This window comes from Dromiciops gliroides, chromosome 5, assembly GCF_019393635.1.
Source record: "Dromiciops gliroides isolate mDroGli1 chromosome 5, mDroGli1.pri, whole genome shotgun sequence".
Classification (NCBI taxonomy): domain Eukaryota; kingdom Metazoa; phylum Chordata; class Mammalia; order Microbiotheria; family Microbiotheriidae; genus Dromiciops; species Dromiciops gliroides.
Genome location: NC_057865.1, coordinates 42096407 through 42108981, shown reverse-complemented (window position 1 = coordinate 42108981; position 12575 = coordinate 42096407). Strand labels below are relative to the sequence as shown.

General features: G+C 43.5%; 1 protein-coding gene across 1 annotated transcript in view; it reads right to left on the bottom strand.

The window, feature by feature from the left end:
* Positions 1-5330: 5330 nt before the first annotated feature.
* SLC6A20 (solute carrier family 6 member 20) overlaps positions 5331-12575 on the bottom strand; it is a 57318-nt gene continuing 50073 nt past the window's right edge. The window contains 1 exon segment of the mRNA XM_043966153.1: positions 5331-10921. Coding sequence (XP_043822088.1) covers positions 10772-10921 — 150 coding nt within the window. The 3' untranslated portion in view covers positions 5331-10771.

Genomic DNA, 12575 nt, shown 5'->3' with positions numbered 1-12575 from the left:
GCGGGGCTGTGATCAGGATGGTCAGGGATGGTGAGGGAAACTCTTTTTGACTGATATGCCCTTTTCAAAGACCATGGTAGATTGTAGTTCTAGTGAAAGATGTAAAGTGGGGAGGCGGGGGGGGGGGGGGGGTGTGGTGGAGAGGACAAGCATTTGGGTAGTATTGGCCAGGGTAAAGTGCAGCCCCAGGATCAGAGTTGGAATCCAGTGGCTTACCTTCTCCTGGCTTTGATCCTTTGTGGAGGATTGGAGCAGGGAATGACCATGGAGAATGTCCAAGGAGTGAAATGTAGGATCTTTTCCTTCACCAAAAAAGCTATTGTGGGCAGCGAGGTGGCACAGTGGATAGAGCACTGGCCCTGGATTCAAGAGGACCTGAGTTCAAATGCGGCCTCAGACACTTGACACTGACTAGCAGTGTGACCCTGCACTTAACCCTCATTGCCCTGCGAAAAAAACAAAAACAAAACTATTGCGTTTTGTTTCATTGACTATCACAAAGCAGGATTTAATTTACACATGCATGCATATCCTGTTAGAATCACCAGTACATTTGATTGTCAATAAATGAATACAATTTATTATAAAATTAGCAATTAAACTTTGGGCAAAGTTGTCCATAGCCTTTATGTTTTTTCCCACCTACGATATTTCTTTTGCCCTTTTGGTCACTTGCAATTTTGATTCGTTTGAAAGAGCAGGGACAGCTAGGTGGTGCAGTGACTAGACCACAGGCCCTGGAGTCAGGAATACCTGAGTTCAAATCTGGCCTCAGACACTTAACACTTACTAGCTGTGTGACCCTGGGCAAATCACTTAACCCCAATTGCCTCACTTAAAAAAAAAAAAAAAAGAAAGAAAGAGCAGTGCTCTGGGGCAGCTAGGTGGTGCAATGGTTAGAGCACCAGCATTGAGTCAGGAGAACCCCAGTTGAAATCTGGCCTCAAACACTTGACACTTACTAGCTGTGTGACCCTAAGAAAGTCACAACCCCAATTACCGGGTCCCCCCCCCCAAAAAAAGGGGTTCTCCATGACTCATCACCAAATAGCATTATTGGAAAAATATTTGTATCTTTTAAAATGTTGGGCATTTGTTTCAGGAAGCAAGTTGAGGTCACTGCTCCTTTTCCCAGTTGTGATCCAACCCCATTATTTAGTCAATTTCCCTATCCTTTAAATAAGAATCTTCCCATAGTAGAGCAGCGAACAATTATTTAGATCCAACCCCTCACCCCACCCCTCAGCACACCTCTATTAAGATTACATGAATCTTTTTGCCATCCATCATTTTTTGGGCCCTCTGTTCATGCCTTCCTTTCTTAAGTTGCATGTCTGGCTCAGCCTTTCTCTCTCTTCATAAGGGGCAGGATTACTGTGCATTACATTTACCCCAATCCAAATTCATTTCTGTCACTTTACAAAAATAGTGATTTCTTTCAAGCATTTGAGAAAATAGCATTGTTCTTCAGTGTGTGTAAATAAGTAGAAAAGCATCGATTTTTGTCTTATGCTGAACCTGTGTTCTATTTCCTTTTTTTTTTTTTTGCGTGGGACAATGAGGGTTAAGTGACTTGTCCAGGGTCACACAGCTAGCAAGAGTCAAGTGTCTGAGGCCGGATTTGAACTCAGGTCCTCCTGAATCCAAGACTGGTGCTTTATCCACTGAGCCACCTAGCTACCCCCATGTTCTATTTACTTTAACTGCCTATTTATAGCTAAAGTCTTTTTCTCTTTTGCTTTATCATGTGTTATAGAGATGATTCTGGACTCCTTCAAGGATATGCCAGCACAGGGCGAGCTCTAGCATGCCCTGTGAGCAATCTGGAAAGGCTTTGGCTCTAGGCCTGGAGCTGGACTGTACTTCTGTGGACTGAAGACCGGCCTTGCCGAGTTTGTAATTATTACCAGGTTGGCCTTATGGTCGTGGGTTTGTAGGCAGGACCCCTTGTCACACAGAGGTTATGGTCTGTGGTAGAAGAAGTATCCCCCAGGATAAGGAGAGAACCAGTAAGAGAGCTGCCTTCGAGCTAGAATCACCTGTCAAGAAAACTGGCCAAAGGGACTGTGGAATGAACATTGGCTGAAAAATCATGGGGAATGGGAGAGGGGGGCCCGACAGGACTGGAATAAACACATGTTCTCTCATATATCAATAAATATATATGTATGTGTATGTATATGTATGTATGTATAAATATATGAGTGTGTGTGTGTGTACAGACACACACACACACACACACACAGATGAAAGCTACAAAGTACTGGCTAGTGAGCTTCACTTTGATTCTTGCACAAATTCCAGAACCTTTTATTAAAGGAGTGATTATCGAATATGTAGAAAAGCAGTGATTTTACAAGGAGCCTGTGTCATGGCTTCAACAAGAAGAGACTATGCCATGTACCACCCCTGGCTGTCAAAGACAAAGAAGGGTCTCACATATACCAAAATATTTGTGATGGTACTTTTTGTTGTAACAAAGAACTGGAAAGTCAAGTCAACAAGCATTTAAGTGCCTACTATGTGACAAGCACTCTGCTAAGCATTGGAAAACTGTCCATGGACTGAAAAATGGACAAATTGTGGTACATGAATATAATGGAATATCATTGGCCCTCAGTTTCCCTCTGAACATAAAATGAGTTTGACTTCCAAGGTTCCTTCTTACTCTGAGAATATGAGTACCTTCGGCACCCCTTTAGAATCAGGCTTTATAGATGAATTGAGTGGAGCAGGGGGAGAGAATGGCTTAAATAATGAATTCTCTAGTATACTTGTTTCAGCCATATCCCAGGCTAACTGGTCCATAGGCTTTATTAGCTCTCAGAACATCCTCTTGCAAACTGTGGATAATCTTGGTCATGAACTCAGGTATGTGCTTTCAGTATCGATTGCCGATTTAGTGCTCCAGCTATAGGAGGTTACAAGAAATGGGTACAAAATAGCATTCACCGAGTTGTCAGTAAATTTTATTATTTATTGTCCTCATTCCTCCCCTGAAGTCTTTTGGCATCTCAAACCATATGGAGGTGATCCCAGGTTCTCAAAGGTTGTGCCAGTGGTGAGTCTGATAGGCCCTACTAAATTAGAAAGATTCGAGTATGGTTATCTTAGTAGCCTCCTAACCAAGTTTAGAGAGGTTCACCATTAGGAGGTTGGCTGCCAAGTGTGGAATTGTTTGGGTCACAGCATCTCAGAAAGAGCACACCTCTAAGCCATGGAGGGTCGACCTGGCTTGGTTCCAGATTATTGAGTTTATCTGAAAGATCAATCAAAAAGAGTAGTATATAGCTCTGAGGTGGTGGTGGTGGTGGCATGGGTGGCAGTATGAGTGGTGGTGGCGTGAGGTGGGCAGAGAAGGGAAAGGATACAAAAGGAAAATGTGAGAAGTGAAGAGATCAGTTAAATGTATTATTTCCAAAAGATCAGCCAACATTTCTTAAGAGCCCAGTGTTAGGAGCCAGACATTGTGCTAGGCACTGGTAATAATGACAAAAGGAACTAGTCTCTGCTCTCTAGGAATTTCTGTGGGGGAGACAGGATAGGGACAGGATGGGCCAAAAGTCAAGATGTTTTAAAATGTTTTCAAAAATGATTTTTTCTTTATTTTTTGTCATTTACAAGATTTGGTTTTCCCCATGTAATATAAATTCATTTCCTATATATACTGTATATGACGCTATGTATTGTAAATTAGAAACAAACAAAAAAAGGAGTTGTTAAAAATTGAAACCCCTTCTTTTGGCTCACCCTGTATAAGTAGATATGAGATAATGTCTGGTGGGGAGGGGGAGGATCTAGCAGTCTGGGCATCACGAAAGGCTTCTTTTAGAAGGTGGTGGTGGGGAGTGTTTCTGTTGGGGAAGATACTGTGGTGGTTTGCTATTCCCTTCTCCAATTCATTCTCCAGATGAGGAAACTGAGGCAAACAGGGTTAAGTGACTTGCCCAGGGTCCTATAGCTAGTAAGTGTCTGAGGCTAGATTTGCACTCAGGAAGATGAATCTTCCTGACATCAGGCCCAGTGTTCTATCTACTGCATCACCTAGTTGGCCAAGTGTTGGAAATGAGGTTTTTGTTTTTTGTTTTTTTAGTGAGGCAACTGGGGTTAAGTGACTTGCCCAGGGTCACACAGCTAGTAAGTGTTAAGTGTCTGAGGCCGGATTTGAACTCAGGTACTCCTGACTCCAGGGCCGGTGCTCTATCCACTGCGCCACCTAGCTGCCCCGGAAATGAGTTTTGAAGAAAAGGTACTCTAAGAGGTGGAGTTGCAGGAGTACATCCCAGGTATGAGGAACAGCTTGTGCAAATGTATAGAAATGGGGAGGTAGGGGGCAGCTAGGTGGCGCAGTAGATAGAGCCCCGGCCCTGGATTCAGGAGGACCTGAGTTCAAATCCGGCCCCAGACACTTGACACTTACTAGTTGTGTGACCCTGAGCAAGTCACTTAAACCCCCATAGCCCTGCAAAAACAAAACAAAACAAAAGAGAAATGGGGAGGTAAAAGTCTCATGTAAGGAGCATCAGGAAGGCCGATCCAGCCTGACAGCAGAATACATTACAGGGGGAAAATGTACATAAGAAGGTTGGGAAGATAAGTTGGGATCAAGTTGTAAAGGGTTTTGTTTTGTTTTGTTTTTAAAGTGAGGCAATTGGGGTTAAGTGACTTGCCCAGGGTCACACAGCTATTAAGTATCAAGTGTCTGAGTTCAGATTTGAACTCAGGTCCTCCTGAATCCAGGACTAGTGCTCTATCCACTGTGCCACCTAGCTGCCCCTGTGAAGGGTTTTTATTATTAATTTTTTTTGGTGAGGCAATTGGGGTTAAGTGACATGCCTAGGGTCACACAGCTAGTAAGTGTTAAGTGTCTGAGGCCGAATTTGAACTCAGGTCCTCCTGACTTCAGGGCCAGTGCTCTATCCACTGTGCCACCTAGCTACCCCTGTGAAGGGTTTTAAAAGCCAAACCAAGGTCTTTATATTCAGTCCTGACAATGACTGGGAACCGTTGGTGTTTATTGAATGGGAGAGTGAAACAATTTGATCTTCACTTTTAACAAAGCCACTCTGGCCAACTGTATGGAGGATGGATCTGAGTGGGGATGAGCCAAGACAGAAAACCCAACTAGGAGTCTACTACATTAGTGCAGGTGAGGGGCAGTGGAAGTCTGGGCTGCCGTGCGGCCAGCTGAACTGAGAGAAGAGGGAGGGGCAATGCCAGAGGAGTGGGGTGACAAAATCTGTTAATTAATTGAATGTGGGGGCTGAGGCAGCGGAGTGAGGCGTTGGGGATAACACCAGTGTTCGCAACCTGGGGCAGTGGAAGGATGGCCACGCCCTCGACAGAAATAGACATTTGGACGAAGAGTCAAACTACAATTTTCACTGGATTCATAATTAAGTTTAAATATCAAATTTGACCTAAAGGTTTTAAGTAATGATAATAATACCTGGCATTTATAAAGCACCTACTATATACTAAGCACCGTACAGAGCATTTTACAAATATTACTTCATTCCATCTCACAAAAGTCCTGGGAAGTAGGTGTTATTGTTATCGCCATTATATAGTTGAGGAAACTGAGGCAAACAGATACAACTGGTCCAAACCAGCTGTGGACTTACATGAATCAAACCAATTTAGTCCAATGTACCAAACACTTATTAAGTACGTACTGGGTAGAAGACACTGTTTAGGTATTGGAAATATGAAGACAAAATGAGAAACAGTTGCTGCCCTCAGGGCACTCGCATTCTGTGGGGACACAAGCAGGATAAATATGTGTGTGATCTTATGGGAGAGAGCACCGATGTGTCATCGGGGAAAATTACCAGTAAAAGAGCCAAGCTTGGAGGAAGCTGAGAATTCTAGGAGGTAGAGGTGAGGAAGGAGTGTATCCTGGGCATGGGGGACAGGAAGGAGTCCTGATTTCAAAGCATGGTATCATGACTGGAGCATTGAATGGAGTCCAAGGATTTGGGTTCAAAACCTAGCTCTGACATCTACTCCCTATGTGACCTCGGGCAAGCCACACAACTTCCCTGGACCTCAGTTTCCTCATCTGTAAAATGGGAAGATTAAACCACACGGCCCCTGAGGTCCTTTTAAGATCTTTCTCTTTTATTCGATAAGTGAACCAGTCTGGTGGTACCCAGTTAGTGAAGGTTGTGATGCTAATATTTTTCATAATAAAAATAGTTCATAGAACAACCTAACCAATGTGAAATGCCTGTTGTAAAGTTAGACTGGAGCCAGAACATTAATGGCTTTAAAGTATGTATCTTGGTGGCTTCTCCAAAATCATATCCTGTACAAAGCTCTTGCCCTGACCCAGGGTTTCACCTGGGAATGTCTAAACTCGACCGCTTTTCAGCTCCCTCCTGGCAGTTTTAATTTTCATGCTGCAAGTAACCAAAGCAATGACAACATCTATTACATGGCAGATAAAAAGTTGGAAAGGAAATGGTTATACCTAGCGCACCGCCCCCCCCCCCCCACGTTCCTGTTGTTCCCCAGGTGGGTTGTGGGTCCAAGATCAAAAGTGGCCCACCTGCCTCCTAGTGCCTTACACGTAGTAGTAGTAGTGCTTACTATGTTTGGTGAATTAAGCTTTCATCTAAAATAAGAAAAATAGTCAATCTGATTTATCTCATGAAGCATCTTGTAAAAATGGCACTTGCAATGTTAAGTTTCTTTAAATTGGCTCAGAAATGAATTTGTTGAGGGCACACATAAAACATATCACACATATCAAGTGACTCATCCACAAAAAGAGTGGTGACTTCTGTCGGGTCTAAGGATCAGCCTTCTGGTCTTCAGAATGTTATACGAATTCAGAATAGACCATCTGCTATTTCAAATGCAGCAAGGTAAGCTAGAGCCTCCCCGCCCTCCCCACTTTCCACCCCAAGTTTTACTCCTACCCTTAACACTGACCCCATCCACAGGGATTTTCAGACACAGTACGAGGTTTTGTCTGGTGTAATTACAAGGAGAGGCCAATGTAAGGGAAGCTGAGGTCCAGGTGGGTGATGTCTCCAGAGAGTACAGTCAATGGGTGCCAGGTATTTCAGATATTTATATAGGATTTATTTACAGTGTCAGTTAATAAACACAAATTTAGGAAAGGTCTATCTATAAGGTTTCTTGAAAGACTGGTTGTCCCCTATGTCGGAGAAGCAGGTACTGTCTGCTACAGACTAAGATTAGAATGTGCCTGGGTCAGTAATATTCGGCACAATAAAAAAATAACAAGCATTTACAACGCATTTTCACATACATTATCTCATTCGATCCTCACAACAGCCCTGTGAGGGAAGCAGAGGAAATAGTATTCATTATCCCCATTTTGTGGAGGAGAAAACAGACTTGCCTAAGGTCATACAACTAGTAAGAGACAATTCATGACTCTATGATCAACCAGTGCTGGCATCTTCTTTTTCTATCCTATGTTATCAGGCAAACACCTTTGTCTTGCAGTGAAAGAAATGCCTAAAATGACCTTGACCATGGCCACATTTGTGCGGTGTGGAAGGTATCAGGCACCTTCTAAATAAGTATTTTTTGAGGCATGCCTGAGAATTCTGTTTGGTGTCGCTCTAATCTAATTCTTTTTGGCTAAAACAAAATGGCTAAATTGAAACCCTGGGCATTTTTCTCTATAGGGGAAAAGCCCGGGATTCGGCATCAAAAAGGCCTCTTTTACTGCCTACCTTGGGCAAGTAGTTTAACCTCTCTGTGTCTGGGTTAGACTAGTTGACCTCTGAGGTCTTTCCAAAGTCATGATCTACCCACAATATTCAGAATTCTGAGCAATTTTCAACTTCTGGAATTTCAAATTCCAGTCATCCTTGATGGTCCTCAGCCAATTATATTCAAAGCACTTGGGCAGGTAGCATAAAGATGAACTCATGTCTGTCTGTTTCTTGTCCAGCTGGTCTGGCCTAGAGCTTTCCCCGTGGTGCCTGACCCCATCGCTTCCTCTCCCCAGGGTGCCTCAGCCACTTAGGCCACGACCACAACACTCTCCAGTTTGCCTGAGGGGGCAAGTGACTCAAGTCTCATGTTGGAGGAGGAAGGGGTTAGATGAAGTAAATTAAGAGAGAAGGGAGGGGGGGAACTTGTAGTATCCAGAAGAAGAAGGCCATGATCATAAGATGCATATCCAGATTGGCTGAGGGATTTAAAAACAACAACACAGAACTTTAAGGTTTACAAAACACTTTGTCCAGATGATCCATTTGACTCTCAAACATGAGACAAACTTCAAGAAGTTGAGAGACTCGTTCAAGGTTACACAGCTAGTTAAGTTTCTAAGGCAAGATTCGAACCCCAGTCTTCCCAACACTACCTCCAGCACTACCCAAGGCTGATTCTCCAGGAATGTCTAGTTTGGAGAAAAGAAATTTAGAGGGTTCCTGATGATTGCTTGATTTCAGGATGGGGGGATTCCCTAAGATTAAGCCAATTGCAGGATGTGTGGAGGCGCTGGAAAGACCTCAATGGATTCAGGATCAAATTCTGTGCTGTCATATTCAAAGCCATCCACCACTCCATCCAAAATTTGAAATTTTGGATGCTTGAAGTGACAGCATGAGGAGGGATCAAGGGGAGGACCAAAGGAGGAAAAGCCTGGCACAAGAAAGGATTGGTTCATTCATTTTTTTTTTTTTGGTAAGGCAATTGGGGTCAAGTGACTTGCCCAGGGTCACACAGTCACACAGCTAGTGAGTGTCCAGTGTCTGAGGCTGGATTTGAACTCAGGACCTCCTGACTCCAGGTCCAGTGCTCTATCCACTGCACCCCTTAGCTGCCGCCAAGACTTGCATCTCCAATGCTTCTCCTTGCTCCAGAGGAATATCCGATGAGAAGAAAAAGAGACACCAATAAAATAGACACCTAAGTCCTTGTTTCTGATCCTGGCCTGAAATGCCCCCACAAAATGGTTTCAGCCTCCCCTCTGGACTTTATCTCATTCTCTTCCCCTTTAAATAGCTTATGCTACCACCAAACTGGACCACTCACTGCTCCTCACATGTTTTGCAGTTTCTACTGCTTGTGCCTTCATTTGTTCATGTGCTTCCCCATGCCTGGAATGCCTTCCCCACCATCCCTCATTCCCTACCATGTTTCAAGATCCAATTCAAATCCTCCATGAAGTTTTTCCTGATTCCTGCACTCTCAACTGGACCCCTCTTTCCTCTGAACTTTTATGGTGCCTCTCATGCGTTCTGAGACCACTCTACTTTATCTTATATTTACTTATCTCTCCTGCTTGAGTGTAAACTCCTTGAGGGCAGGCATCATAGCTTGTTCATATCTGGATACTCCTTACCACTTAGGCACATACCAGGCACTCAGCAAGTATCTGTCCAATGAACGTTGAATAAGTTTCTCAAGAAGTTGTCATGTGGACTTTGGTCTCCCTGCCCATAGAAACCCTTTCTGAATTCTACAACCCTGATTCTGTTATGAGTTCATCACGATATAAATGGAGCAGAAATGATGATGATAAGGATTTTAGTAGGTGCTTAATAATTGGTTTCTACTACATTGTGTTAAATAGCCCACATGACTGTCTCGTTTATTTGTATTAGAGAACCTTTTATGCCACATGACTAACAACTTCCTCTGACCCCTCATCATGATATGGGGCAATCTTGGGTTCTATGACACATGCCCCCGAGTAGTTAAGAGTAGTTTGCAGAGTTAGACTCGTTAAAGGTGCAGAAGCACTCTGTCCAGAAAGGGACCAGAGACAATTCTCCTACCTCTTTTCCAAAAAAAAGGCTGTGGATTTAACTAAAAGAATATGTATTAAGATGCTCCCAATGGACACCCAGGTGGATACCTTCTTGCTTTGTGTTCCATTTGGTGCCATATTGGTAAATTCAGAAGGGCAAATTCTCCAAAAGTCATCCATGGCATAATGAAGCCAGTCTCAAAGTCATGAAGACCCAGGTTCAAATCCCACATTTGATACATACTGGCTGTGTGACCCTAGGCAAGTCACACAACCTCTCACTGCTCTAGACAGTTTTCTAAAGCTTATAAGCGGCAGAAGTGCCAACCTTCATTGGTAGGGGGAATTTCTTTGCCTGGCAGTTCCTTATATCATTGAAATCGTTTCAATCTTCATCTTAAATCTTCAAACAAAATATTTAAAGGGGAATGAGGATGCCATATTACAGAATTGAAACTGCCCATTTGTTTATATTCTAAAAGATTTTGTCTGCAGGGCACCTGTACTTCTCTTGACTACTCTTAAACATTCGAACCTGATCAAAGAGCCAGTGTTCCTCTAACACACTTTCAGGACTTTGTCTTTTTCCCTCCGAGGAAAGAAAAATAAAAACTTGAATTCAACCAGATCCCATATAAACCGACACCAGAGGACAGTTAAATATACCTTGCCACAAATGACAAGGAAGTCACTTTTAAATCTCTTCCCAGAGCCTGTTTTCCTTTAGATGCCTTTGCTAACAAATCAGTCCTAAGTAACCTTGCTGGGTTACCAACGAGAGGAAGTCACGAGTAGTTTGTGGGTTTTCTTCAACGCTTGTCCTTTGGCCATGTGGTCCTACATCCTCTTTGATAAAGTCCTGAAAGCTGAGAGACTTTCTCCAGAGTACTACAGGCATGTTCAAAAAATTAAAATTAAAAAGGCATCCAACGAAGGTAAATCTATAAATACAAACTACACAAAAATGGACGTCTTCGTACACGGTTCTTTCGACTGCTCCAAAAAAGACGCCTTCAGGAGTCCCGCTGCTCACACCGTTGCAGACGTGTTTCCCCTTCTCCATCTGTTCATGATGAAGGTGCCCAGAGCCACCAGGGGGATACACATGGTGGAAGAAGCCACGAGGAGCCCAATCACTGCCAAGGCATAAGTAGGATAATCTCTGGTTACCAGTTGACCCTGCAAGGAAGAAACAAAATGTGACCAGGGAGCAATGTAGGGAGGAGAAAAAGCACTGCCACCCTTCCCCCACCCTGGATCACATGTAATGGATCTTGGCAACTGACGTGCTTGGGAACTGATGTCTCACTATGTTGGGAGCCTAGTGGCAGAGATCGGAGGATTTCTGCTCAGAACTAGCGAGAAATATTGAAGAGTGGGATACAGTGAGGAAAGTGCTGAATTTAGGCTCAAATCCTGAGGGCAGTGCCTAGAGCTACCACTTAGTTGTGTGTCCTTTCTTTTTGCTTTTTTTTTCCCCGGGGGGGTGGTGAGGGGGGTGAGGCAATTGGGGTTAAGTAATGTGCCTAGGGTCACACAACTAGTAAGTGTCAGGCTGGATTTGAACTCAGGTCCTCCTGAATCCAGGGCCAGTGCTTTATCCACTGCGCCACCTAGTTGCCTCCCAGGTGTATGTGATTTCAGTGGTCCCACTGTAAAATGATCCTAAGGTCTTTCCTAGCTTTAAAATTGGTTTCCTGCAATTAGCCTGAAAGAAAAGGCTTACCCTTGGAGCAGAATCAACAAGTGTTTATTAAATGCCTACTATGTGCCTGGCACTGCTGGGGAAACACAAAAATGAAATGACTTCCACCCTCAAGGAGCTTATATTCTATGGGAGGGCAACAATATGTAAATAAATGAGGATCTCTCACTGTTAACCCACCCTCACTGCTCTAGACAATTCTCAAGTTTATAAGTTGCAGAGGTGCTAATGGCATTAGAGGGGTGAATAGACAATAGATGAAAGGTAAAAAAAAAAAATTGTTAGGAACTGAAGTGAAGCAGGAAAGGCTTTTTGTAGAAGGTGTCACTTGAGCCGAATTCTGAAAGAAACAAGGGATTCTGAGAGGACAAGATGACATGGTTGTATTTTCTGGGCATGGGACATAGCCAGTGCATAGATTCAAAGATGAGCAACAGAGTGCTGAGTTAGTAACAACAAGAATGAGTGTGGGGAGGGGAATAATATGTAATCAATTAAAAAAGACAGATTGAGGGGCAGCTAGATGGCGCAGTGGATAGAGTACCGGCCCTGGATTCAGGAGTACCTGAGTTCAAATCCGGCCTCAGACACTTAACACTTACTAGCTGTGTGACCCTGGGCAAGTCACTTAACCCCAATTGCCCCGCCCCCCCCAAAAGACAGATTGAGGGCAGATTGTGAAGAGATTTGAAAAACTAGCAATTTTAAGTTTTAGGTTCATCCTTAATCTTGATATTAGAGGTCCTAGGGAGTGATCAGAATTTAATTGAGTTGGGATGTGACGTGTTCAGACTAGCACTTCAGGAAAATCACTTTGGCTGATGTGTGGAGAATGAATTGGAGAGGGAAAAGATTCGAGGGAGGGAGACCAATTAAGAAGCTTTTATAATAAATAGTGCAAGTGAGAGGACATGAGGGCTTGAGTTAGGGTGGTAGCTGTGCGATTAGAAAGAAGGGAACAGGTTGCTCTGGATTTTGTGGAGCTAGAAATGACAGCATGAGTTAATTGATAGGATGTTTGGGGAGAAGGAAAGGAAGGAGTAAAGAATAATACCAAGGTTGTGAATTTAGGTAAATAAAAGGATGGCACTGTCTGAGAAAGAAATGGGCAAGGGGGCAGCTAGGTGG